The sequence below is a fragment of the Opisthocomus hoazin genome, chromosome 27 (genome assembly GCF_030867145.1).
Source record: "Opisthocomus hoazin isolate bOpiHoa1 chromosome 27, bOpiHoa1.hap1, whole genome shotgun sequence".
In the NCBI taxonomy this organism is placed as follows: domain Eukaryota; kingdom Metazoa; phylum Chordata; class Aves; order Opisthocomiformes; family Opisthocomidae; genus Opisthocomus; species Opisthocomus hoazin.
The window spans coordinates 977,766-1,005,568 of record NC_134440.1 but is presented as its reverse complement, the minus strand read 5'-3'; the positions used below and the strand labels follow the sequence as shown (position 1 = coordinate 1,005,568).

The 27,803-nt window shown below is 55.3% G+C and overlaps 1 protein-coding gene across 3 annotated transcripts in view; it reads right to left on the bottom strand.

Moving 5' to 3' along the window:
* The window catches only part of SBNO2 (strawberry notch homolog 2), a 64,222-nt gene extending 40,969 nt beyond the window's left edge, over positions 1-23,253 (bottom strand). Inside the window, exons 1-4 of one of the 3 annotated variants that reach the window (XM_075444214.1) lie at positions 23,172-23,253; positions 11,358-11,580; positions 10,199-10,278; positions 3,991-4,114 (exon numbers count right to left, since the gene is read on the bottom strand). In XM_075444214.1, the coding sequence (XP_075300329.1) occupies positions 3,991-4,114; positions 10,199-10,278; positions 11,358-11,483 (330 nt within the window). In that variant the 5' untranslated portion in view covers positions 11,484-11,580; positions 23,172-23,253. Of the gene's footprint in view, positions 1-177; positions 370-3,990; positions 4,115-4,753; positions 4,910-10,198; positions 10,279-11,357; positions 11,581-23,171 lie in introns of those variants that run through there. The other 2 variants (XM_075444215.1, XM_075444217.1) reach the window with 2 other exon arrangements.
* Between the last annotated feature and the right edge of the window lie 4,550 nt (positions 23,254-27,803).

Sequence of the window (27,803 nt, the reverse complement as noted above, 5' to 3'; positions counted from 1 at the left end):
CCCACGGGGTTTGTGAGCCCTCCTGTGGGGCTGAACTACCACAGACGGGGTTTTGGTACCTGAGCAAAGGCAGGAGAACGGTCTGTGCTCACGTACGAAGGCAGCACAAGTTCCCAGATAAGCACCCAATCTGCCTTGCCAGCCCAGTGATCACGGATTGAATCAAGAATCTCTTACCCAAGCATGCAGCAAGCTCCTCATGTTGTCTCTTTGGTTTCACTCCTCTGCTTGGCATGGTCGTGACGGCACAGAGTTTGGCGGGACTTGCCACTCCTACCACCGCGCTTGGCAAGTGTGGAAAAGATAGGTGCTTTCCAAGACAGTCACCTGGAAAGCCGTAACACCCAAGCTGCTCCCACACCTTCTGAGCAGCATGCTTCAGCTTCCCAGGCAGACCGTTAATATTTAACTGTTTGGCATCTGGGACAGCAGGAAATCAGTGAAGTGGAAAATATTGCTGAAGCAAGGGATGGAAAAGCTCCAGGACGCTCCCGGATGACTCCCGACTGATGCCACTGCCTCCAGTTAAGAGCTGCTGTTCTGCCAGACCCAGGCTCCAATTCTGGCTCCTGTGAAAAAAATCATCAGCTCTCCCTCAGACGAGCACCGACCAGTAGCTCAGAAAGCCCCAGGTTTTACCAATGGATTTCCATGTTAGTGCTCACTGCATTCTAACACGCGAGAGCACTAGGAGCAAACCTTGTAGCAAGCTCAAAAGCCAAAAGCCCGGTGCTCAGAAAGGCTGATTTGGCTCCGCACTTGGGCAGAACAAGCCGTTTGAGCTGGAGGGTGACTAAAGATGGAAGCGTCTCTGAGAGACAGCGGAGCACAACTCTAGCGTTATCTCGCACTCACGGGCGCTGTCACGCCAGGTATCTGGCGAGCACTCGCGTCCGTCTGCCCTGTGGCAGCCCCAGACAGACACCATCCCTCTGAGGTACAAACTCGATCAGATCAGTGTGACTGGAAAACAAAGCTGTAACCAAGGTCTTATTCAGTGTTTCTCAGTTTCAGAGCACACAGGGTGAGACATCACGGCCTTGGGTTACCTGTGGGAATCTCCAGAAAGCCCCAAGCAGCAGTGCTCAGTGCAAAGGCTCCCAGACAACCACCAAACAGGACAGAAAAGCACCCATAACAACGCTCTGGTTCCTCACGGAACGTTCGTGGCACTACCTGCTGTTATCTGGTACAACACCCAAGCAGAAGAACTGGCTTGGCTGCGTTAGATTCAGATAAGGACACTCTATTCTGTCCACACTTGAAGCAGAACACTTGCAAGCACACTGTAATAGGTGCAGTCTCACAACAGTTGGCTTGGAAAGAAACAGTCCAAGCAACAGCCTAACTGCCCCCAACCACCTCGCTCCCACCCGTCACTTCCTCTCTGCAAGGATGAGAGCGGCACAAGAATTGTTTCTTGTTCTGGAAATCATTTGAGGTCTTTTATGCCTGGTTTGTCTCTAAGCCCTCCTGCTTTATTATCACCTAGCCGACACAAAGCAGCATCTCCTTTTCACAAAGAATCTCCAAAAACCTGCTCTTCCACGCTAGCTGAGATCAATTTCTGTGATGCAGCAGGGGAAGGAAGCTGATCGACCACTTAGATACTAGAAAATACATAAGTTAAAGAAATAATTAAGCCCTTTTCCCGTTAAACCCATCAGCCAAACTACCCCAGACCTGCAAGCTGAGACCTACGGAGCAGACCCCTCTCCCTCTTCCCATCGCAGCCTGTTAAATGGCTTCCACAAGTTGGTGAGATCACATTTCTGTCTCAGTCCTCCCGCAATTCATTCTGCGGGAGGCAAAGGTCAATGCTATTACAATTCATTTACTTATCTGGTTTTATCCAGTTAGCAGACTGGTCAACAGCTACTGCTGAGCGACCAGACCCGCTGCATCGGGCGAGCCACCGACGGGAGGCACTCCCAGCAGCGCTGCTGGGGAGCTGCACGTGGACTGCCCCACCAGCAGCTCACCTCGAGATCCCAGCACACGCACACCCACACCTGCAGAAACCAGAGCCCCGAGGAGCTGCAAAGCCTCTCCTTAGCCATGCCAAGAAAATAAAAGCACAATTTAGACGTGCTCCTCAAGAAGATGGGAAAACGCATCAATTTGCTGATGCATCAATTAATCATGCAGGAAGAAGAGACAAGATTACAAAGGAAAAAGTTTCTGTTTACACATGTGTCTTGACAATCAGCAGCCACTGAAAATAAAACACATTCAAAGGCACACAGCAGCTTAACGGGGCCCACTGAAGCATTTCTTGGTGTGGCAAAGCATGACGTTGGCACAAAGTCCACCCGCACTGCCCCAGTCTATCCTCGTGTCTCCCCTGTGCTGTTTTCAGCAAGGTGGGGCTCCGTGGTAAGGCGTGGGGCTCCGTGGTAAGGCGTGGGGCTCCGTGGTAAGGCGTGCTTCAAATGAGCAGTGAAACCTGCACACAGAAAAGGGGAAAACACACACAGCTCCGTCTCGCACAACGCTCAGCTGTGCTCCTGCGCTCATCTATCGCACCGAGTCACAAACCTGAAGCAGCCAACTGTGATGTTCAGATTAGCTCGTTCCCACACTCAGAGGAAGCCTGGCTCTGTTGGCAAGTGCTTTGTGACCAGAAAAAAACCCAATCCTTTTAGTGAAAGACGTTTGACTTCTAGATGACATAGATGAAGATTTTGAAGAGAGTTTGCACATCTTAAAGGTTCCTTTGAGACCCTCCAAGCACCCCTGAGGCTTGAAGGTCCAACCTATCATCAACCAATGAGCCCCCAAGCAACCGCTTAATCAGGTCTCATTAGAAGACCTCAAGCATGCTAAAAAAAAAAATAAAATAAACCACTAATTTCTCTATAAGTTCCCTGTAGCACTGTCTAGCCGAAAAAGCTATTCTGCACGTGGCTCGAAGCATATGCCCGTCCCAGAGCACTGCCACAGCCCTGCTCCTCCTCGTGTTTCCCGTCTGATGGGAGCGTCGTGCTCAAACAACGGCTCGGGACACCAGCCCGAAGCAAAGGGGTGCTCTGCCTGCGCTCCCCAGCTGCTTCCCGCAGGCGGGCTGTGCCCTCTGGACCGCATCTGGCACCCGCACGCTTCCCAGGCAACCACAACGGTGACTTACTGAGACAGGAGGAGTTCACTCAGCTTGGCTGTGGCCTCGATAGGTCAAAGCAGGGTAACATTCCGCAGTTTTACTCACCGTGTATCTTCAGATGCTGGGGGAAACCCTAATGCAAAGAACATACACAGCCAGACACTGATAACATCTCTATCAACTCCTAGAAAGCATCTAGCGAGTCCCTTCATTCCACGTCAGCTCTGTCGTATCAGCTGCTTTCCAGTCTCTACTGATCCATCTGCTCTGCCAAAAGCCAGTGCATCATCTCAAACGCCATGGAAAGAGCTCCTTCCCCCCCAGAGCTCCCCGAGGGCAGGAGGCCTGCTGGTCCCTGGAGATGCCAAATGAACCAGAGCGACTATCCAGTCCTCCCATACTGCAGCTCTGCAGCAAACGCACTGGCTCCAGACTCAGTTTGCGAGGCACTGCGCTGATGTAACCCCGAAGCCTTCACCGTTCAGGAATCCACCGCCTGCAGTCAGCGGGACGGCAGGCGCAACACACCGGAGCCAGGAGAGCGTCGGCAGGCAAGCGACTGACCCGACTGAGGCACGGTCAGATGGGCACTCACCCACCCTCCTGCAAACAGGATTCCCCCACGCACCTTCACTGTTTAGGGTAACCACACGCTCACAGCCAGCAGCCATTGCACCACAGATACGCTCCTACCACGCCGAGGGACGGCTTCTCCGACAACAGCAATTCAGAAGCCATCCCAGTTGCACACAATTGCTATCAGGTACCGGGCAAATTTTTAAGATATTGCCCATCTCTTCCTTTCCCCTCAATAAGGCAACACTGAAAAGTAAAAGCCATCATGATTAAGCACCATTCTCCCCCCAAGCCACCAGTAGCTATGTACTTACCTGAGGAAAATCACCATTTTTTGGTAAGAAGTCAGTGGGGTCCACAGATGCATAGTTTGTATCCAAGAAATATGGTCTGCTGATGGAATTCATATAAAAATCGTGAGGGGAATTAAAACATTGCCTGTAAGGAAATGGGAAAAGCAGTTATTTCCTGGCAGTCCTGAGCATTTCTCAGGTTGCTTCAGACTCCAGCAGCAGCAGCGAAGCTGCAACTGTGGGATGACACATACAGGAGGCTGATATTAAAAAAGATGTGTTTCTTCACAGCAGATATCTAGGCAAAATAACGACACCCATCAGTTACGTCCTACTTCCCAAACTCACCAGTGTAAGAGTCTGGAAAGCTGTACTAACAGTTCAATTTTCAGCAATTTGAGTAAACTGGGAAGGATTTAACAGAGAAAAATTGTCTGCAGAACCAAATAATATTTCAGTCCTGACAGCAAAGCAAAATTAAGGCTCTGCGATGCCCCAGCGCCAAGCGTTTGCTGGGTGTGATGGAACCTGACAATCACGCTACATAAGGACAGGCATCAAGCTGCACACCCGAGCGCCAGCTGGGGCTGTAGAACTGAAACTGCCCTGCAAACCAGCACAGACAGGGCACGAAACCACCCTCCTCGCCCAGCCCTGACAGGGAGCGTCAGCGCTCACAGACCTGAGCGTAACGACAGGCAAGAAGGGAAGCGTTAGGGACGTGCAACCCTAGACAGAACCGTTAGCCCAGACGGAGATGAATTATGGATGCCACCAACCATACCCAGTCACAAAGCAAGATCTCTGCTGAACTAACAAGTGAAAAAAGCCAAGGTCTTGCGACTGCTCCCTCCGGGGCAGGGCTGATGCCAGCGCTTCCTCCTGCCTCCCTTCCCCCAGCCCCAGCCTCCTGCCAGCAGAGAGGAGGCGAGAGCTGCCCCGACCATTCCCTTCGTGCTCCCCAGGAGCAGCCTCTGGCCTGCCTTGCGGGCCAGCCCGGCTCCCGGCTCTGCTATCACAGCGGCCAGCCCGCTCCCTCCCGCAGGAGCACGGAATGTGCTTCGTCATCTTTCCCGTAAGGGCTGCGCACTCACGCTGCTTGGGCAATCGCCACCCAACACGTTTGCGTGCTGGAACCATTACAACGCTTCACCCGATCCGACTGGTTTCCTCTCGTGGCAAGCTGTACGTTCTTCGTAATGCCAGAGTTACAGAACCCACAGCAATAAACTTTAACAAGGCACCGGCGGGGGGAGAGAGAAGCAAAACTGAAAAAGGAACCTTACCCAGGAGCAGAGCTAGGGAATGACTGCGCTGCCAAACTATTAGTGAGCAATTAAAATGCCATGTGTGGCTAGCAGCTCATTAATACACCATGCTTAACAAATACATATGGATTTATGTGCAAACACAGTTCTCTCGCTCTGCTAAATACATTTTTCCTGCTTTTTTGTCATCATTAAAGATAACACCCCCAAAAATAAACAGCTCCCTCGCCCTCTCTCCAGTGCTGGCACGCTTTTACCCACTGCAGAGACACACGGCCACAGGGACCCTGCCCGCGCGGCCGCAGCGGTGGAGCGAGCACGGCCGCAGACCAGACCGTCCGGCGCTGACACTCGAGTCCTCTTCTCGTCAGGCAAATTAAACCTGCGCATAAATTCTGGAAATTAATGTATTTACATACAGGGAAAGGCTTGTTTAAGCTGCTTTTAAGTTGAAACTGCTGCGTTCTCACCGTCTCTCTTGCACCAGGACAGAGCTCGGACAGCGCTAATGAACTAACCAGGGAAGGGGAAAACTATTTTTACCGGAAAAGTGAGCGCCGCCTCCTATTTCACCAGCACCTCGCGGGCCCGGACAAGTCAGCTGAGGTAGCGGGAAGGAGACCAAGGCAGCCCCAGCCTCCCTGGCCTGGCCTGCTGTGGAATGACCAGCTTTGGTATGTTATTTTGCTTCCTTTAATCTTGGTTTTCAACTCTGCGAATGCGAGATGCACTTTCTTCTCCCAGCCTGAAATAAGAGCCAACAGCAACTCAGTGCGCTGCTTTGAGATCCTCTCAGGAAAGCCACCAAACACACAGCACGTGCCAAGTCCCGTTAGTACCTCTGGTGCTGTGCTTTACCTTTCTTTCACTAAGAACTTCACATTCACCCTCATCTGAGGAGCTGGCATCAAGCCACTGACACATTAGCTTGAATTAAACTGCAAAAAAAAACCTGTCAAGTGGAAGAATCAAGTCTGGAAACCTTGCTGCATTGCCATAGCAAGGACGTGAAGCAGCCTCATGGCAAGACCATCCTGCACAAACCTGCTCACCCTCCCAGGACTCAGGCACTGGTAACTGCTCCACAGAAGCTGCACTGGGTCAACGCCTTCCCCTCAGAGGCTGAGGGTGTTTCACTGGGTAACTAAGAATCAGTTTAGAAAGGAAATTTATACTGGCTTTAATCACACTGGATTTACAAAAGACTGCCTATTTGCAACCTTATCCTAAGAGCTGACTTCCAGCTGCAGCACTAAAGCAGGAACGTGTGGCCTGGACAATAGAGAACAACGTCTGCGTTCATCAGCTCCAGCACCGCCAGTCCCTGTCCTGTCGCGGAGATGCTCCACCTGCCCACGAAGAGCCAGGCTCCGGTGAACGTGTCGCACCCCCACGCCCACGTGAAGGGAGGGACACGAAGGTGGGCACGCTCCGACCCACCGGGCACCAGCAGTCCGACTGCAGAGACGCTTCCTACCCTTCCTTGCGCAACCAAGCGGCTGGCCCAGAGACACTCTTCCGCCCGAGTCCCGGGCCGGTACGAGCCGGCTGGGGAGCATCTTTGGATGGTATCAAGTTCAGACAATTGCTTTCAAGAGCAAGAGTGCTTTTTTTTTGCTGCCACCCACTCTACACATAGCAGCAGTGGAACAGTTTGGTGCGAGGCAAAGCTGAGCTGCCGTCTGACTCCCCGAACCTTTCGGGGTCAGTCCAGCCAGCGGGTCTCAGGGTAGGGCTATCCACGTGCTCCCACAGAATGTTGTTGGGGGCGGTTTTTTTGTTGGATTGCTTTGGTTTGTTTTTGGTTTGGGGTTTGTTATTTTATTTGTAAAGAATTTGATAACTTCCTTCACTCTTCCTGAGGCTAGGGACTTTCAACAGCAGGACCTAGAGGAACACCCTGGGGACAGGAATCCTCATGTCGGAGGCGAGCAATGCAATGCCCTTCCTCCCGGGGGACGGGTCTCCATACCCGACAGCTTGACCTTGCTACGACACCACTTCTTCAGACTGCTGTGATCTCGCGCCTGCCTCGCGTGCTTCACGCCTGCTGCTCAGCCACGCAGCCGCTGCATCTGCAGCCCTTCTGGGGCCACGCTGCGATTCCACTGGAGAGCTCCCGGCTGTATTTTGGCCTGACTTCACGCTCTGACGTTACAGCCCTCCGTGCAGAGACGCAAACGCCACGTCCAGCAGAAGATCAGAGATGAGCTGGCGAGGTCACAGGCTGCTTCAGTGCCAGTCTGGCACTCTTCTTCCCCGTCATTAGACCAATTTATGTTTCTCACAGCCTACTTTACTATTGCAGTAAGCAATACTCCACGCACAGGCGGCAAAGTAGAAAAGGGCATGAAAACAGCAGAAGAGGGTGTTGTGTGTTTTGGAAACGGGGAAAGAAAGCTTTACTCCAGGTTTTGAGAAGCACCTTTTTGCAGATGTGTGACACCACTTCCAACAGCACAACTGGACTGACCCAGACTTCCCTGAAGCACGGAACGTCTTGAGCCCGCAGCTGCAAAGCAAGCCCAGCTCCTCAGGGATAACCGCCTTCGAAATGAACCGAGCTGCAGCTCCTCCCTGCAGGGACCTGAACCTCGTTTGTTCTTTCAGCAAGGTTTAATACACTGTTTACATTTTTCAGGTTAAGAAAATCTGAATCAAAGAGGCAAGCTTCGGTGTCTTTTAAAGAAATTCTCTAGCATGAAAGTTGACTACTGAAAAGAAACAGGAAAAACCTGCTTCAGTACAAAGCTGTTGCTATGAGAATAAAGCCATGTCCAAACACAGCCACTTGCAAATGAGATTTCTTCTGCAAGGATTTTGAAGAGAAACTTGTACCAACTCTAACGCCATTCGCATTTTTCTGTTTTACAACATGGGCTTTAATTACAACTGCCTTTAAATCCCATTTTTCAATATTTCCATCCCTTTCAGGATTCCTACCTGTAACTTCCTAATTATAAATCCATCTAAAAAAGACTCAGTTGCAGCTTTCAAATACAAAAGGACAGACTTCTCTGCTTTTCGTGAAATACAGATAGGGAAAGTTTCACCTGAAAAGCAATTTTTACAATTACCAGGATCTAGAGAACAGGAAGCCAAAAGTGCAGCCTTGGCTAAAGCATTCTCTAGCAAGTAATTGCTACAACAAGCCTCATTTCCAAAAGTAACTACAGCAAAGTCAACAAGTTTGCATTTGGGTTAAATGCAGGCATGTCTTTGCAGGACCAAGGCTCTAACGTTTCCAGCAGAGCTGACACGAGCAGCAGAGCAGTACTGAGGAGGAAAAAAGCGAGGGACAAAACCAGAACAAATGGTCAAAGAAAAAAAACCCAACTCAATAGACAAACACAATCTAATCTTGCGGTTCAATACAGCAAAACAGAAATTCTGTTATAGCTCTCTCGAGGATTCACCAAGTGTAATTTACAGGAATCATACTCAAAAAGTACACCCTCTTCCAATCAGAGACAGGCTAGCTAAGAGCTCAGATACTGAGCTTATCAGATAACTCCTCTCAAACTCTCACTTTGGGGAGTAACAGCAAGGCAGAGCTCCCTCCAGCACCTGTGGGACAGCTTCCTGCTAACCCGACGTCAAGAGCTGCCCTGTTCCACCCAGCCCGGCGCTGCTGGCCAGCTCACTCCGCAGACGGAGGTGGACCAGGGATACGGGAAGCAAGCAGAACTAACAGAGAGACAAAGCACGTCTCGTGCCCCTGGAGAGGAGCTGATCCTCACTGCTGACAGCCAGGCTGGGACTTGGGACACTCCAGAGGATGGAGCTCTCTGTTTTCCATGAAGATGCTAAAATCCCTTTAGGAAGGGGCTTAAACCAAATCCTCAGGCACCTGGAACACAGTTATGAGCACATGATATCAAGCTCTGTTCCTTTTATTTTTCCTTCCCCCCACCTCTGACCTAAATAAAAACACATCCTGTGTATCTGTGCCACTCCCTGTATTCACAGAGACCAAAGCAGCCGCCTCAGCCTTCAAACCCTCCCAGTCCGCATCTCCCAGTCCCAACAGACCCTTAAACCAAGTCACTTGGTGGTGGCACAAGGCCACTTTATGTTGTCCCAAACACCTCCCGTCATATCCTACATTCCAATAAAGGATGGAGGTTCATCACAAAGGGGGAGAAGGAAGGACAACGTTTACTGCTATGCAAAGATCCCTCAAAAATTTTAGGCACGTAATCTACAAAAGGTTTTGCACTGAATCTAGAAGGCACACGGCTGACGTTCTTCCCATCAGACAGGGCCACTGAAATCCATCGCGACTCCACTTTACAGCACTAAACCGTGCTGTCTACTAGGCAGCTTCACTCAGAAGTAAGTCACCATTTCTCACACAAGCCCATTCTCACCCCCTCACACCTTGCAGGATGAGGTTATCAGTGAAGAACATCAGCTGCAGCCAGGGGAAAGAGTCACGGCTCTTGACGAACTCTGGGTTGCGCAGTTAGGGGCTGTGCACGGTTTTTCAATACAGAGATGAGATGGTAGCAGTCAGTCAGCCTCCAGGCACCTACACAGCACCTCGCTGGCTGCGTAAGCCTGCCACCTGGTACCGTAAGACCTCCTGCTCCTTCTTGTCTGCACCACCCTACGAAGCTAGAGACTGCACCATCTCTTTGTTCAGCCAGATCTTGCTAACGGCTGTTTCAACAACTGCATTAGCGTAACAAATCCAGGCTAAAACAAGGCTGTTCCTCCCTTAGAGCAGCCTCCAGGTTTACCAGAAATCAAAGTTTTTCTCTTTTATTTTTTTAAAAAAAGCTGTTTGCTGCTTTTTCCAAGATGTAGCAGTTTATGAAATGCCACAAGATCAGCGTGTGATGCAATTATTTCCCCATCAGTTAGTGAAATAAAGTAAACAAGGAAAGCTGTAGAGAAACAGTTGAATCACAGGGTGTGCAAGAGCAGAGGGGAATTATACAAAGGAGAAGAGCACTCACTGGTTTTCACTTGGGAAAGATGAGGCTGGGAAGGAGGCAGGGTAGCAGCTACTCCATGAATCGGCAGCCAGCATGGAATTCTGAAAGGAGAAACAAGAACAGTTACAGCAGCAGAGCTCTGGCACGGTTACCTGCAGCTCCGAGGCCGGGCTTACGACTTCTCCCCTGCAGTGCCTGCCGCAAGCAGAGACGGCTCAACCTCTCACGGTAGGAGAAATCGAGTGCTGCACCCCACTTTCAGCTTTCGAACCCTCTGTCTGGTTACCGTCCCCAGAAGGACACAAGGCTCAGGCCCCTTTCCCGGCCCTTTAACCTCAGTCTCTGTGGAAAGCGAGCACCAATCCATTAACTCGAAACTGGCTTGCACAGATAAGCACCTGAAAACACCATTCTTTTCTTTCTGTCTTCCCACCTCCCTAAACAGCCTCCACCATTACCGGGAAGCTTTCAGCTCAGAACCTACAAATAAACACGGAAAGAACACAGCATCTCGTCACTCAGCTACAGACCAGTCTTTCACCCGTCCTTCTTTGTGTCCAAAGCAACGATACCTCACGCACTGGTGAAACGGGCCTCTCCTCTCAACCTCAGCATTCCCATACGCGACAGAACTCAGACAAGCGTTAGAAACGGAAAGCTGCAGGAACACGTAAGCTATTTTGGGATAGAGGTTTGCTTTCTGCTCTGTGGAGAACAAACGCATCAGGGATGTGGTCTTGTTTTAGCAGTCGTACCAGGACAAGTACAACCCTATTCATCTCTGCCACTCTCAGAAAAGGCGCAGCTGGACCCAGCAATAGATTTGGTATGTCTCAGAGAGACAAGCTGGGGCAGCAACGAAGTTTGCAATTCTGCGTAAACTCTTTAGTCCCTTCCCCAGGAGCCTGGCACCTGCCAGCTTTGGGAGAGGCATTGCTTTAATCACAGCCTTGTTTTCCTCCTCCCACTCCAAAGGCACCAGACAGCTGTCACCTCAAGCCCCCAGCATCATTCCCAACTGACACCTCGTGCCCCTGGACAGCTGCCTAGGAAGTCCGGCATCTAGCTCCCGCAAACACGCCCAAGGATCCCAGGACCTCTGGCTCTGCTCAGAGCCCTCCTGCTGACGCCGTGCAAACAGCCCGGCCCCACGCCTCGCCGAGAGCTGCCGGAGCCTCACCTGCATGGCCGGCATGGCGAGCTGCGAGCGGAGCCCGGGGATGCTGTAGAGTGCATTGCCTGGCTGCTGGTGCTCGTGCTGCGGGTAGCTCTTCCCCCCGTCCATGGCAGGGTGTGCTGAGGGCATCAGCCTGCGTCCTGCCGCATGAAGTCCTCAGGGCAGGTGAACAGGCTGGGCAGCGGTGGACAGTTCTTTATCTGTGCTCTTCGCCCTGCACCATGTCCTAGGGTGGAAAAGAAACACGCATTTCAATTTTATGAAAGGGGAGGACAAAAAAACCCACACATTTCTAAGACCAAATGTAGCTAAGAGATCAGTAAACAGACGTCAGCCTGTGAAATGCCTGCTGCCTCTTTATAAAAGAGAGTTTTTTACAGGGAAACAGAGGTCTCAAATATCACCACACCTGGAATTCACCCAGACCTGTGAACTTACATTAAACATACCTCTCCTGCCCTACTGCAAATGCTGCGGAAGTCTGGCAGATCGTCACCATCACCTGCGATTTTGGCAGCAGACACACAGCTGGTTTTTAGTCTGAGGAACTTTCTTGTCTAATATACAAAAAGATTCTGCACTACTGTGCAAACTCATGATGGTCATTTCCCCCAAATTCCTAGTTTTCATGAAAATACGCTACGTAGGTGGCACACCGCTCCACAGGGCCGTGCCGAGCCACGGGCGAGTCACCGCGCCGGGTCCCAGCGCACTCGCACCTCTCGCCTCACTCTGCCGTGATCTCTCCCCAGTTTCACAGCAGATGTTCAGCGTGCACTAACGCTGCTCCCCACTGCCGTGCACAAAGGTCAAACCGGAGAGCGTGCTTTTAGCATTAATGCTTTTAATCTAACAAATGTAAGAATTTATCAGCTGTTTTGTGTTTTCCCTGTTGCTAGCAAATGAGATTTCCGAATCCTGCTTGCTACAGCAAGAGTATTATTACGCAGGGATTAGCCTCATGACAAGACACTGCCTCGCAGTCAAAACCTCCAAAGTTCTTATTTCCCCCCCACACTAAATTCTCCATAACCCCAAAGGACACCTATTTCCAACTGGATTTAATGGATTAGAAAAGATGGTGAAAGCAACCTATACAACCAGAGGAGCAAGAGCAAAGCATCCGTGATGTCCTTACTTCCACTGCATCTCTTTGCCCCTCCTCTGCCTCCCATGACCCTGTCTGCCACCAGCAGCCGGCGGCGTGGCAGCCCAGGGAGTGGAACTGGCCGATGCACTCCCATCGAGCCAGCTAGCCAAGCAGAGAAACGAAGGAGCACAAACTGAAGCTGCAGTTTAAAATAGGCCAGCTTTGATCATTTAGAAGATACTATTTGCTACAAGTAGTATTTTTGAAAAGTCATTTCTGAGTCAGAGTCCCTTTAAAAATAAGTGACCTTTCAGTGGATAAAATTATTTCTGCATTTGTAATGGAAAGTGAAATTAAAGTGACTCTCTCTCTCTTTCTCTGGTGGCAGCAGCCGTGCCAGGAGAGCCCCACGCAGGGCTGGCGCGTGTGGGCTGCCGAACCCGCAGGGCAGCGGCCACATCCCCGCCGAGCCCAGCCCCACACCGACGCCCTGCTGAAGGCACCGGGCACAGCCCTCGCTTTCAGGGGGCTTTCCGGGAGAAGAGCAGAGTCCGAGGGTCCCGCTGCCTCTGCTCCCCCAACAAACCGCGGGCGCACAGACGCCTTCACAAGACGCAGGCACCCAGACTGAACTCAACCATTCGCCAGAGGCCAAGCGCTTTGCGGTGTAAAACAGCACTCCCCGGTAATCTCAGCTGCGGAGGAGTCACGGGGGGTGCGCCCGGTTTACGTCAGCTCACAAGCCCGTGCTGGACGGACGCTGCGGCTCCTCGGGGTGCGGCTGCAGAGCGGCAGCAGCTTCCCCAGGAGCAGCGCGGCCGGTGCCCTGGCAGCCGCGGGCTGAAGCAGGAGGCAGTTTGCTAACGCAGCCACCCTTGCCGCTTCCCACAGCCCGACAAACCGTAAAAAAACCAGAAGAGACCGAGCAAGATGCAAGCGTGGTCCCTAGGAAAGCACACTGGAACATCACCTCCGAGAATGAAGTTCATACACTGGCAGTAACACCAGGCTACCTGAAAAGATCATTACGCTACAAAAATCTCAGACCATTTCAATTAACTGCTAACATGATAAATACTCTTTACAAAGGCCTGGGATCACCTAGATCCTTTTCGCTGGCCTGATTTCACCAGAGATTTACTGCAGTCTCATTCTTTTACAAGCAGAAGTGTTTCTTTTTATTACACTATAAAATCCACACTCAGGCTTTATAGTCCATAAGCCCAGGAGCAAAAAATAGCTAAAAAACACCCAGCGAGCACCCCAGCATCCTAATTAATATTGTTACACTGGCCTCAGGCCTCTTGATTTATTAGCCAAACGTTAGCACCAGGGTTCCCAACACACAGTCTGTCGACCACTTGTAGGCTGGAAGCCTCATTAGCAGCTGCTTAATCACAGCCTTCCCTGACACCAGTCAGCTGGCCAGCCTGGCCGCAGGACCAGCACTGCCGGTGGGCGCTCCGGCCCCACTCACGCACGAATTAACTGTTGATGCTGAAGGCATGTCATTTCAGCAAAACCTGCTTGATGTGACATCTGCAGAGGAAGGACTGCAGATGAGCTTCCCCAGGCAGCCCAACACTGACGTCCCACCTACCAAGCAGCTCTGCACACAAAAGACTGAAGACATTAAAATATTCAAGGAATCCTTCCTCCCACGCCCCGTGATCTATTGCAACAGAACTCGCAAACGGGGCTGCAGAAATGCAGACTTTGACCCCAAGCCCATCGTGAGGAGATGCAGTAAAAAGCTCCACCAGTGAGTGAGGAAACAGCCCGTGCCTCAGCTCGACGGCTGCGCAGCCGGCCTGGTGGACGCTTCCCGCGCGGGGCTTCGGGGCTGCTTCCTTCTCTTCCTTCACACCGTCCTCCGGCGCCACGGGGTGCTCCACGAGAGAGCCGATGAAATGGTAAGGCACAGCTGAGGAAGAAAGTAATCAGAGGCAAGACAAAGGTTTATCAGGACTCCACTCCTCCCCAGTGCACAAAACACATGACATTGAAGGTGGGAGTTTCGGGGGGTTGGTTGGTTGGGGGTGGTTTTGGTTTGTGACAGATTGCCTTTAAATACTGCTCAGCCGTTCCTGAACAGAGGTGGTGAGGTTTGCTGACCTCAGGGTCAATGTCACAGACTGCTTTAGAGACATCGACGTCCTCCGGTGCCTTCACAACACTGCGCCTGTTCTTTTCACTGGGGACTTCAGGGGGCTTCGCTGCTTTTTTCCTTCCCCCTATTTGTAACAGCGCTCGATAGGAAATCGGCAGCAGTTATTCCCGGAACAGCTGTAGCAAATACACAGCTTTACTTACACATCCAAAGTAACTTATGAAGGGTAAAAATCAATATCAGAATTTCTGCCTGCCTGCTCTACATTGCCTCGGGTCTTGGCAACGCTGGATTTCACTGGCTGGATTCTCCGCAGAGCAGTGCCTTTCTCTAAAACAGCACCAGTTCCTTAGGAAAACTCCTGCACAACAGAACACGATCAGCTGGCAGAATGAGGGGAAACTGCTTAAGGAACTGCAAACTTCTACGCTTGAGCAACGGTCCGGCGGTACAAGACAACACCTTGAATTTGCAGGACATCTCTGCAGAGAGTAAAGTGAAGAGCAGCCCAGCCTGGCAGACGGGCAGCCCAGAACCAGAGACCTTCTGTCTGGGGACACCAAGCAAGTCAAACACGGTTAAGGATGAAACCCAGATGTCCTGCGCTCCCATTCCTGTCCCCTCGGCCACGCCACAGGAGGACAAATTCCCTCCGTGTTTTCTAGTTAACCCGAAACAAAGCAGCGCCCGGCTGAGGAAACGCGACCTTCACGCCAGCGAACGTCACACAGCAGCTAACACCACCCCAAGGCCGCTACGAGCTGCCCGCCCACGCCAGCTCCTTGCCAGTTCTGATGGACGCCATCGCGCCCCGTCAGCATGCGCTTGTACAGAGCAGACCCCTGAAGTGTGAACACCAACGCGGACACAAGAAAGCTGGCCTGCTCCGTCGCCTCGGCGGACGGGGGTCCCAGCACGGCCGACGGGGGGGTCCCAGCACGGCCGACGGGGGGGTCCCAGCACGGCCGACGGGGGGGTCCCAGCACGGCCGACGGGGGGGTCCCAGCACGGCCGACGGGGGGGTCCCAGCACGGCCAGCAGCGGGAAGCCAGCGGCATCGGAATTCCCGACAAACGTGGGGCTCGTAACAGCTCTCACTGTAAGCTCTTGCTCTGACACGAGGGGGCTGCTGTCAGGCTTCTGCACTCAAATTCTAAGAAAAATACAGCAGAACTGACGAAGGCCCGTTGCAGCGACCAGCGTCGGCCCGCGGACGGCAGGGCGATACCCGCCATGAGAACAGAAGTGGAAACGGCCTCCGGAGCGCGCTCATCTCGCCAGCCTCCAGGCAGCCTCGGCTCGGAAAACCATGAAAATCAGCAAGTTCCTTGCAAGCCAAAGCGCTCTCATTTCCACATCCCATCCTGCCCTGTAACAATAAAAACTGACAAGCACAGAGGCCCACGGTTGGCAAGTGAACTGTTACAGCAAACCTCTTCTCAAGCATTTTTCCACTTCTCTTACCAAATATACGCCAACAAAGTGACAGTCATGACCGTTAAGGCAAATCAGAGCTCTCTAGTTTGAGATCATTTCTATTACGGAAGCACGCAAGTGATCCACCAGGATTTATCTGAAATAAAAAATTATAAAAAACCCCTAGGGCACTATGAACTAATTTGATTTGGGAGTATTGGAATCTCCAGGGTCAGCAGTGAACAGAAATTCAAGTCCTGAAACCAGCTTTTGATCTCAACAGTCAAAAAAGGCTCTAGTTACATAGCTTAATACTTGTTTTTTCTGAAGTTTGAGAGTAACCTCTAGTATCATCTAAGATTCAAACCACAGAGTTAGAACTCTCTTTCCTGAGTCACAGGCGAAAAACCTTTTTTAAAAAAACCTCTCCCCTGTCCTGTTGGCCTTTGACTACCAGACCTGGGATGTTTGCTGATTATTCACTTTCAGAATTTCTACTTGGGGAAAAAGAAAAAACCTAAACAAGCAGAGTGCTACCACCGAATTCAAGAACAGAGAATTGACTCAAGATTTTCCTAGCGCTAGAAAATCAAGAACGTACAATCACAGAAACCAGCGACCTTGAACTCAATGACAGAAGCCACATTAGGACATCCTAGCGAAACGAGCCGCGGCGCGCGGCCAGCGTCACATCCCCGTGAGCGCAGGAGGCGGTCGTCAGTACTGGGAGGGACCGAACACTAACGAGGAATTTCAAAGAGCTTCCCAAGTGGATTATGCTTCAAAATATAACTGCAAAGTAATTAGACTGATTTTATAGATGGGTTCTTTGTCACATCGAATTAATTGATTGAAGCACTCCAGTGCCATGATAACTATTCAGGGAGCAATATGATCAAAAAGAACGAATCCACAAAAAAAGCCGACCCCAAACCACCGCACAAACAACAAAATCCACACCACCAAACAGTGCAAGGATAAATTCCCTAAAAATCACCGGAACAGAGTTTTTCATTTCCCTGCTACAAAAGCAGTACAACCACAACGAATGACCTCAAAGCAGCATCTGTGAAGCTGCCTGCTTACAACGGAGCAGAGACATTTTCTAGAACCACCAGAGCTGAGGCTCCCATAACCAGTAGTTACGTTAAAGATGACGTAAAGGGTAACGGCTGGGACAGGAGAACACCAGCTTTGCAGCCCAGCAGAACACAAGGTGAACCCCAACAACATGAGGATCAGGCTCCTAACTTCAAGAACTTCAGTAGCTTTCTTCCGCGAGCATCACTAGCAGAGCCGAGCGATCCCCCAGATTCAGACTGCTGGCACTCAAGCAGCGACCACACGACCCTGGAAAACCAAGCCTCGGACTTGCTCCGTCCCAGCTGAGCAGCCCACGCTTCATAATGACACCGGCTCCCTGCGCAGTGTGATAAAGCCCCTGAGCAGTTCGGTTATGTCACGAGTCACTCCGATGAAGCTATAGGAAGAGTTTCGATCTTAATAACCGTTGGCTTCAAGGTTTGCTCTTCAGCCCAGGTGGGAAGGGGCAGCTCCAGCCTGGAATTCCTGTGGAATTCATCACGCCTAAAGGTTACGGAGGAAAATTCAGTTTTTAACAGCTTGAGCTTTCTAGAAATTGATGGACAAGCACTGTAGCAGACAATTTCAAAAAACATAATGAACTGCCCCGCAATCCTCGGGATCGGCAGAGCTGTGGGGAAGTGCTCAGTTCACAGGGCTCTGCGATCAAGGGAGGGGAAAACAACCCACTGTGCCCTCCATAAATCAAGCACTTCCTCCTGTCCTGCTTCAGTCTTTACAAGCGTATTTTAAATTGTCTCCACTAAATGAAGACAGCTCGGAAACCACAGGCATGCACGGAACAGTCAGAGCTAGACTTGCTGATCGCAAATGACCACACACTCGATAATGAGAGAGAGACCTCAGAAGTCTGACCCAGCTCCTCCTCCCGCCTGCAGATTAACCCCCCTCCTCACCCGCTGAGCAGAAAGGAGCCCCAAGCCCCCACCCGCTCCTTCCACCGAGGTGTGGGTGAGCCATCGGCACGGGCACCACGGGAGCTGCGGCGGGAGGAATCCCTGGGAATACAGGCAGTGCGGAACCGCCCAAAGAAACGGGAACTTCATACCACGGAACTCTTAAAAGCCATTTTTTGTGTCTCAAGCACCAAGCTAGCTTCAAGTTCCTCTTTAATGTTTCTTCTTGCCATATTTTTGGACAGTTTGGACCAAACAACACTTTGCCTTGAGGGATGAGGAGGGAAGGGTTCAACTCCGAGCCCCCATCACGGCCAGTGGCAGGGACTCACTCCGAGCAGCAGGAAAGCCAAGGGAGAGAAGCTGGGATCCCCCCTCCCGGTACAGCCGTGGGCCCCGCGCAGAGCTACCAGGAGGCTCCATCGCATTTACAACAGGGACTAGCAGACAAAAGACAGCATCTGAGTACAAAAGTTCAACACAGACAGAAGCACCCGATCTTTGCCCTCTGGATAAGTCAAAATATGAACGGAAAGACCATTTTTTCATTCTCTCCTCTAACTGCAACCTAGCTCTTTTTCATCAGGCGAACCCAGTTCTTTGCAGAGCAAAACTAAACACAGGACTGCTTAAGTATGTGAAACACTGCTGGAAAAGGAATTCTACGTTAATTTACAGAGAAGGCAGAAGTTAAGGCAGAAACAGAAAATGCCGTGGGTGACTCACTCTAGCTCTCTGCTATTCTTAAGCAAGAGACTGGTGAATTTATTCTTGAAAGCCAAAGAATCCCAAGTCTGTTCCTGCTAAGGAACAATCTCAGCAGAGAGAGTTCTACTGATTGCACCCATTTACCTCAGTGAAAACATGGAAAGGAAGAACACATCTCCAACTTTGCATATTAGAAAACATGGAAAAAAACGAGCCTAAGGCAGACAACTTCAAAGCAACGTTGGAAACAGTTACAGAAAAGAGGGGAGAAAAATCTAACCTTAGGCAGACGAGGAATGTGGCTCTGTCCAGCTACAAGCACACAGGATAACGCCAAGCTAAAGGACACTTCTTATTCTGCGCTGAAAACGGAGTCGCTTTCGGGCATCCTAACCCCAGCACTTGAAGCCACCCTCATCTCCCGAATGCTCTTAGCGAGGAAGGAGGCACTTGGGAGCGTGTCCATCCCACAGACTCCGAGCTGCAACGCGTTGGCCCGGCTCGGGAGCAGCACTGCAACAGAAACGGGGCAAACCTGGCTGCTTACCTGGGCTACGCAAGTCAACACGGAACGGCAGAGTGAAACAAGCGGTCTGACACATTAACTGCTGGAATGAGACGGTCCGTGAGCAACGGGAAGGAGACCTGAGATCATTCCAACGCTTCTTGCCAGACCGATGCAAGATATACGGTGGTGCAGGCAAAAGAGCAAACTTGCCCTCCAAAGGCAGCGGTGGTTCAAGAATAAAAAGGGAAAGCTTTACCTTTCAAGCAGTGCTAGCCCCTCCTCATTTGAGGCTCAGAGCATATGGGGAGGGGGCAGAATCAAAGACAGCTTTTTGGAGGGAAAAGTCCTCTTCACAAGAAAATATTAGCTGTCCCACACAGGCAGACTCACGGTGACTCCAGAACATCACCCCTCCTGCTTCCCCGGACGCTGCTTCTGCACCGTCAGGTCCCCCCTTCACCGTTCCGAGTTCCACGTTACCTCCCCACAATGAAGCGGCCATCAAGCAGACGGCGTCCCCTCCGCTCGCAGGCTGCTCTCACCCTGATGCTCTGTCTCCAAATGCAAACGTTCTGCTCCAAGCAACAAAACATTGCTCCGCAGGGACCCAGACTCGAAGCAAAGCTCGTAGGGCAGAGACAGATTCCATCTGTGCTGCTCTTCCACCTGGGAGAACAGATATGACTACTTCTGGACAGAGCAAAAGTGCCTCCCCGCACACTACAGACGCTTCTGCCGAGAAACACTCTGCTCACTTTTACATAAATCTACAGAGCACCACGTCGCACAACCACGCACCGAAACTTCCACGGCGTAAACGCGCCAGGCCCGTCAGGCAGAGCTCAGGCTGAGCCCCGCGGCTCAGGCAACGGATGCAGGAACGGCTCCCAAAGCAGCAGCTCGAGCAGCCCCCGCCAGCGGGGCAGAGCCCGGGCAGGGCACTGGGAGCACTGGGGCCGCTCCCCTTCCCACCCTGCCACAAGTAGGGTCCTGGAAGGCAACAAGCCACGGGGAGAGCAGGACGGTGCCGGCTGCCAGCTAACGGGGCAGCCACGGCGCACAGCACGGGCAGGGTCCGGCCGCAGCGAGGCAGACCCGGACGGAGCTCTAACACGGCCCGGCTCGAGCACTCACGGAGTCACCCTCAGAAGCACACCTGCAAGGCAGAAGTGCGTTATCACACTATTTAATTAAAGGGAAAGAGAAGAGCACAAAGAGCTTGGGTGACTACGGTCAGAAGCCAAGAAACCACGGGTCACAGACTCTTTACACTCTGCCTCTACCCCCAGTCTCCGAGACACTCGATCGCGAGCGCCGTGGCGGAAGAAACACTCTCCACGGGAGCGGAGCAGGTCACACAGCCACTCACGGCAGAAAAACCCCTCCAGGACATCAAAGCCTGCCTCCCCACTGATCACGAGCACATAAACACCGCTTCAAGCCAGCCACCCTTCGGGCATGCTCAGCCTACACCTTCTCTGCGACAGCGGCACGTATTCGCCTCTTTCATAGCTACTTGTTTGCAGACCTTGATCGTGTTACCAAAATAGACTGAAGAGTTTGAAGTTTTAAGGTGTAAAAATGTTTCAGGAGAATGTAAACCTCCTAATCAAGCCTAGAAGGCTTTCCCGAGACAACCAGACTCTCGCAATGAAAAATCACAGCTCAGCATTCAGTGACTACGCAGTTAGCTCCTTATTACTGCATCACTGTTCCAAAAGCTTTAAATCCACGTCAGCGTTTTTATCACAGACCCTCCATTTCAGGGACCTATAACTTAACCATTAAAAAGGCCTATTCGGTCAGGAAACACAACCCTCAAACACACCACGCACTCACTACTCTAAACAAAAAAAACAAAATTAAAAATTCCTGTCTATGTATACTTCTGTGTTAAAAACACCTGCGACGAAAGTAGCTGCAGCTTTCCAAAGAGTGTCCGGCCCGGCAGACGCAGCCCGCCCCATGTCTGGCACACGACGGAACGTGACGCTCGGGCCTGCTGGTTTTGTTCCGAAGCTGGCGGGGATTAGTGGGGGGATCCACGGCCCGGGGAGCTCAGCAAGCACCAAGCAAGACAGCGACGCTCGGCAGCCAGCAGCCAGGCAGCCAGAGGGGGGGACACACGACTCTCCACAGGTCTGTCCCCGTCCGAGGGTGTCAGACCCTGGAAAAGGCAAAGTACAGAAGGAAACTGCGTATAGCAAAACATCGAGAATTTCTAGGGGTTCTTTAAAAGACGTGAGCTCATACATAAGAAAAGAAAAATCCACACGTGGAACACAGCAAAATCTTTCAGAACACTTTTAAAAGAATCAAACCTGAGATCTAATCATTAAAGAAAAAAAAAGTTGTGAAATGCACTGGCTGTGCCATCTCCTGTCGGGTTCCACAGGCTTACCACGACATTTTCCTTCCTAAAGAAGAAAGATCTTCTCTTTCAGCTGGTCTGAAAGCCCAGCCGAAGCACAAGCACGATTCCACCACAGGAAAAACACTCTCGAGGGAAGCAGGTAGGGGAAACGCACCTCTCTCTTCGCACTTTCATCAGCCATCCTAGCTCCTGCGTGACACTGCCCCAGACGAACAATGCCACTGACTAATTAGACAAAGACCCTCTAATGCCCATCACGGCTCTGTTAACTCCAGCATCCAACACTGGGCAAGCTGGCAGACAGAGTACGGTGACTTCAGGCGCTCCGGGGTAACGCCAGCTTCGCACTACACCAGTGCTAAGCACGGAGATGTCAGGCGGTTTTAGGCTGCTACTCAGGCAAGGACTGAAAAAGTTCTTTGGACAAGCCAAGTATTCTTCCCTTGAAGCGTCCTCACACCAGCGTCTGAACGAGACTTCGCTCAGCCGAGCTGCGACTCGTGCAAGTCGTATTTTGGGAAAGCAAGGGTGCAAATGTCAAGCGAACAGGCCTCCATCAAAAAACAAGCAGAGACAAGAACAGCACTCGGGCTTCCGCAGTCCCCAGCTGGCATCCTTCCTAACGCACCCTGCGAAACCGTTCAGTGCTTTGCGGGACGCGCAGCGCTCCCTGAGCGCCAAGCCGAAGGATCAGCACGCGGTTCTCCCCTCAGACACGTCCCCATCACCCGCTGCGCTGCCGCGCGGAGGCACCCGCGGAGGTCAGAGCGAGCCCGGCGTTCGGACGACACGCAGATCATCTGAAGCAGACAGCGGCACCGCGCAGGCACGGCCGATGGCTCTGCCCACCAAATTCACAACGGTAACAGCGCACGAACCAGAAAAACCCTGACAGGCTCCTGGGTGCCAGCGCCGAGCCCGCCCTTCCCAGGGCCGCCCGACCTCAGCTGTGAGCGGAGCACGGCAGCCGGAGGGCACGGCTCTCGCGCCGGGGCTTCTGCCGACTTCTGAGAATGGAGCTCGCTCCTGAGCCTCGCGTCAGGATTTAACGATGTCGAGGAGCGAGCACAGCGGTGCCGGCTCCCAGCGCTGGCGCCTGTCGCCCAACCCGCCCTCTCCGGGGCTCGCCACCGGCCGTCAGGGGAGCAGCCGGCGGGCAGGGCCCCGGCGGGCAGGGCCCCGGCGGCCGGGCCGGCTGGAGGCGGCGGGCAGACGGGCCGGAGCTCGCCGGCTGCCCCGGGGCCAGGCCCAGGCCTTGCTCTGAAGCCGGGACCGGGAGAAGCGGCCCCGACCCCCGCACACCCAACGGGCCGGACCCCGGCGACCGCCCCGGCCCCACCCGCGGGACCCCCCGAGACAGACACGCGTGGGGCCCGGCGCCCGCCGCCCCCGGGCAGGCTCCCCCCGCCGCACCCCTCAGCCCGGCCTGGCCGCACGGAGCGGGGCCCGGGGCCCTCTGCCCGCGGAGGGGCCCGGGACGGGAGGCGGCGGCGGCCCGGAGGGACCGAGCCCGCGGCCCCGGGGAAGTCCCGCAGCCCGGCAGCCGGGGCAGCCGGCGCAGGGGGACCGTGGCGGGCTCCGGGGGGTGAGCGGGCCGCGGACGGCCCTTACCTGCGTCCGGGGAGCTCAGGCTCCCGCCCGGCGGCCGCCGCCTCTCCGCACTTCCGGGTTCTGCGCGGCCGCCATCTTGGGGGGACACGGACTTCCGGGCCGGAAGTGGGCGGGGGGCGGTGCCGGGTGGAACGGGGGGCGGGGCCTGGCGCTGCGGGGACCGCCGGGGCTGCGGGAGCCCCCCCGCCCCTCTGCCCCGGCCCCTCCCGGCCCGGAGCCGGGACCCGGCGCCCTCGAGCAGCCCCGGCCGCGCACACCGGGACGGAGCGAGGGGGCCGAGCGCGGGACGGGAGGGCCCTGGGTCTGCGGCCCCGGGGCCGGGGCGAGCGGCTGGAGTCGGGCTGGGGTCACACCGGGACAGGGCTGGGATGGGGCTGGGGTCACACCGGGACAGGGTTGGGATCGGGCTGGGGTAGCGCTGGGGTCACACCGGGACAGGGCTGGGATAGCGCTGGGGTCACACCGGGAGAGGGCTGGGATCGGGCTGGGGTCACACGGGACAGGGCTGGGATCGGGCTGGGGTCACACGGGACAGGGCTGGGGTGGGGCTGGGGTCACACCGGGACAGGGCTGGGATGGGGCTGGGGTCACACGGGACAGGGCTGGGATGGGGCTGGGGTCACATGGGACAGGGCTGGGATAGCGCTGGGGTAGTGCTGGGGTCACACCGGGACAGTGCTGGGATAGCGCTGGGGTCACACCGGGAGAGGGCTGGGATGGGGCTGGGGTCACACGGGACAGGGCTGGGATGGGGCTGGGGTCACACGGGACAGGGCTGGGGTCACACGGGACAGGGCTGGGATGGGGCTGGGGTCACACCGGGAGAGGGCTGGGATCGGGCTGGGGTCACACCGGGACAGGGCTGGGATAGCACTGGGGTCACACTGGGACAGGGCTGGGGTCACACGGGACAGGGCTGGGATGGCGCTGGAATCCCACTGAACCGCGGCTGCCAGCTCGGCCTGCGAGGCACCGGGCGCCGGCGGGGGGAACAGGGCCCTTCGCCGGTGACACCGCGGCCGGGCCAGCTCGCAGCTCCGGTGCACCCAGGAGCTCTGCCGCCAGCACACGGGCTCAGTGCTCCGCTTCAGTCTCCGGCCGCTCTGCTCCGGGACGGGGACGGTCCCGTTGGTAACGGGGAGCCCAGTGGGCTCACGGGAGACGGCCCAGGCTCTGCGCCCGCGGTGAAGCACCCAACAAGCAGCCGCAGAGAGGCGCGGGCCGGCACGGGCAGCCTGGATTAGGGGCGTCTGGGAGCCCTCGTCTCACAGAATCCCAGCATGGCAGGCGCTGGCAGGGCCCTCTGGGGTCCCCCAGCCCAGCCCCCTGCCCAAGCAGGGTCACCCAGAGCAGGGGGCACAGCACCGCGGCCAGGCGGGGCTGGAATATCTCCAGAGAAGGAGACTCCACAGCCTCCCTGGGCAGCCTGGGCCAGGGCTCCGGCACCCTCAGAGGGAAGAAGTTCTTCCTCGGGTTCAGCTGGAGCTTCCTCTGCTCCAGTTTGTGCCCGGTGCCCCTTGTCCTGTCGCTGGGCACCACTGGAAAGAGTCTGGCCCCGTCCTCCTGACCCCCCACCCTGCAGATATTTAGAGGCATTTCTAAGGTCCCCTCTCAGCCTTCTCTTCTCCAGGCTGAACAAGCCCAGCTCCCTCAGCCTCTCCTCGTAGCAGAGATGCTCCAGTCCCCTCCTCATCCTCGTAGCCCTGTGCTGGACTCTCTCCAGTAGCTCCTCATCTTTCTTGAACTGGGGAGCCCAGCACTGGACCCAGCACTGCAGATGGGGCCTCAGCAGGGCAGAGCAGAGGGGCAGGAGAACCTCCCTGACCTGCTGCCCACACTCCTCCTCATGCACCCCAGGATCCCACTGGGTTTCTTGGCAGTCTGACAAGGCCAAGGCCCGCTCGGGAGCTGGGTGGCCCCGAGTCCCGCTCCCACGAGGGGAGTCCCCACCGAAGGGGCTCGAGGAGCCAGGACCCCAGCCCTGACGGGGTTTGCATCAAACGCAGCTCGTGCCCACCGCGGGAGCTGCCAGCAAAGGACAGAGGGGACAAACGGGCGGGGGCTTCTGGCAGCGGCCCTGGAGGGAGGCAGCCGGGACGTCCCGGGCATGCGCTCGGTCGGGCACAGGGACTCTCGGCTGGGCCCGCCACCTCTTCCAGGAGCCAAACGCCCACCTCGGGGAGCTCCAGAGCCAACAGCAGCGAAACCCCAGCCCCCCAGGCCCCCTCCGCTCACCCGCAACCGGCTGCCGTCAGCAGACAGCCTGCCTGAGCCCAAAGCCCAGCCGCGGCCCCCAGACCAGCCGGGGACCTGGGGAACAAGGCAGCCCCCCCTTCCCACCGGCCGGAGCACCCCGGGGCCCGCAGGCTCTGCCTCCCCCAGCCCCTGCCCAGCCCCGAGGGGAAGGTTCGCTCGCTCCCGCTCAGACCCAAGCACAGAGTTTGTCACGTTTGGGCTTTTAATCCCATCAAGGAGCGCTGCTCCCAGAAGACTTCATTCATTTGCACGCGTTAATTAATCACAGCAATTGTGTTGTACTTTCTGAAATCTCCTTTCTCCAGAGCTGAACACCAGAGGCTCTGGCTCTGCTCAGTCGCACCCTGGTAACGGATCGCCCTGCTCCGACTCGGGGGGCACGCTGGGGGGGAGCAGCGTTCCCGCAGGGGCAGGGCTGTCCTCGGCCCCTCCAGGCTACCGGCCACCTTCTCCGAGAGCTGGAGCCCAGCCAGCCGTGCATTTTAAGGGCCTAAAATCCCCTAAAGCTGTTTATTTAGTACAATACAGCTGTGAATAAGTAGATGCGCTGGAAGAACGCGTGCTGATCCACTCAGCAACGAGCCAGCCTCCTCCCGTAGCCACCAACACCCCTGCAGCTGCTGCCACCATCACCTCCTCCCCAGCCCGGCCCAGTTCCCATTTCAGACACGAACCCGCCAGCCCCACCACCCCCATCCCAGGGTCCCCACCAAGGGACCCCCGCAAAACCAGCAGCCCCAAGGTGTGGGCTCTGCCCCCTGCACTCCCCTCACCAGGGCACAGCCTGCAAGGTGCTGCCACGCATCAGAGGGGTGGGCACCCAGCCCCACAGAGCCACCCCTGAGCCCCACAGAGCCACCCCTGAGCCCCACAGAGCCACCCCTGAGCCCCACAGAGCCACCCCTGAGCCCCACAGAGCCACCCCTGAGCCCCACAGAGCGAGCCACCCCTCAACCCACCCTCTGCTTCCACAGCAGCTCCCTGGCTGTAGATAAAGGCTCTGCGCTAATTGGCAGCTCTTAATAAGGGAGGGGAGGGCTTGCAGGTGCTTCTGTAGGAGCATCCCTGGGCTGTGTTGGCAGCGGGGCTTGGGGGGGTGCAGGGGTGGGGAGGCTCAGCCTGGGGGAGAGCAGGGAGAGAGATGGGGCTTGTGGGGTGCAGGCTGGTGATGGGGGACACCTCCTCCTGCCAAGCGCGCTGCTCCAGCAGCGCGAGGAGAAGGCAGCATCTCGGCAGGGACACCAGCACAACTTTTCTTGTTGAACCCATTGCTGCTGGGACGCGAGACGGGCATCTCCCAGCACCCAAAGCCGGGTGGCTGCAGCACAGCCCCTGCCGTCGGCAGCAATCGGCCGTGGTTTGGCTGCCTCCAGCTGCAGCCCCCTGCGTCGGGGTGCAGGCAGGGATCACAGAATCACAGAATGGTCGGGGTTGGAAGGGACCTCTGTGGGTCACCCAGTCCAACCCCCTGCCCAAGCAGGGTCGCCTACAGTAGGGATGCTCCATGGAGGCTCTGCCATCCCTGGCCCCCCTGCGTGGGTGGCACCCCCGGGGTGACCCCACACCTCCCTGGCGGGCAGCTGCGATGGGCTGGAGGGAAACCCCGAGGAGGGGGTGAAGCAGAAGCGATGCTGGGCTGGGGGCTGCGACCGGGGGCACTGGGGCTGCGCTGTGCCCGCACTGGTGGGATGCGAGGCGCAGAAACGTGGTCTGCGGGGCCCCGGCTGTGCTGCGCGCTGCTGCCTTGGCCCTAGCAGGGGAGGGATGCCCCTGGGAAGCAGCCTGCCTTCCCCAGAAACAGCCCTTCCTGGGCAGCTGGGTCCCGGGGGGCACCCGGTCCGCGGGAAACGGGGTCGGAGATGGGAGGTTTAGGGCCCTGATCCTGCAGGCTCTGCTCGCGCACGGAGCAGCTCCCGGCAGCGTGGCCGTGTCGGGGTGAGCCCGGCCGCTGTCACACGCAGCCAGTTCCTGTTTTTTCCCACAGCCTGGAAATCCCCTGACTTTCTGCCGGGGTGAGGAGCGAGGGGCCCCGCGGCTTCGGGAAGAGGCGGCCGCGGGCACAGAGCCCCAGACCCCAGGGAACCGGGGCTCCCAGCTGCGCTGGGTGTGGGGCTGGGCTGTGCAGGGACGGGGGCCATCCCGGGTGGCAGAGCCCTGCAAAGCCATCTCCTGTTTGGGCAGACCCTTCCCTGCCCCCGGCTGGGAAGCGGGGCCGAGGGCTCTGGGCTCTGCCCCATGCGGTGGGGGGGTGAGGGGACTGCAGTGGCCCCCATGCAATGAGCTTGGCAGGTCTCAGCTGGATTCCCCTTGGCTGCTGGGCAGGCTGACCTCCAGCTGGAGGTGCAGACGCGTGGGAAGGCCGATGCAGCCACCACC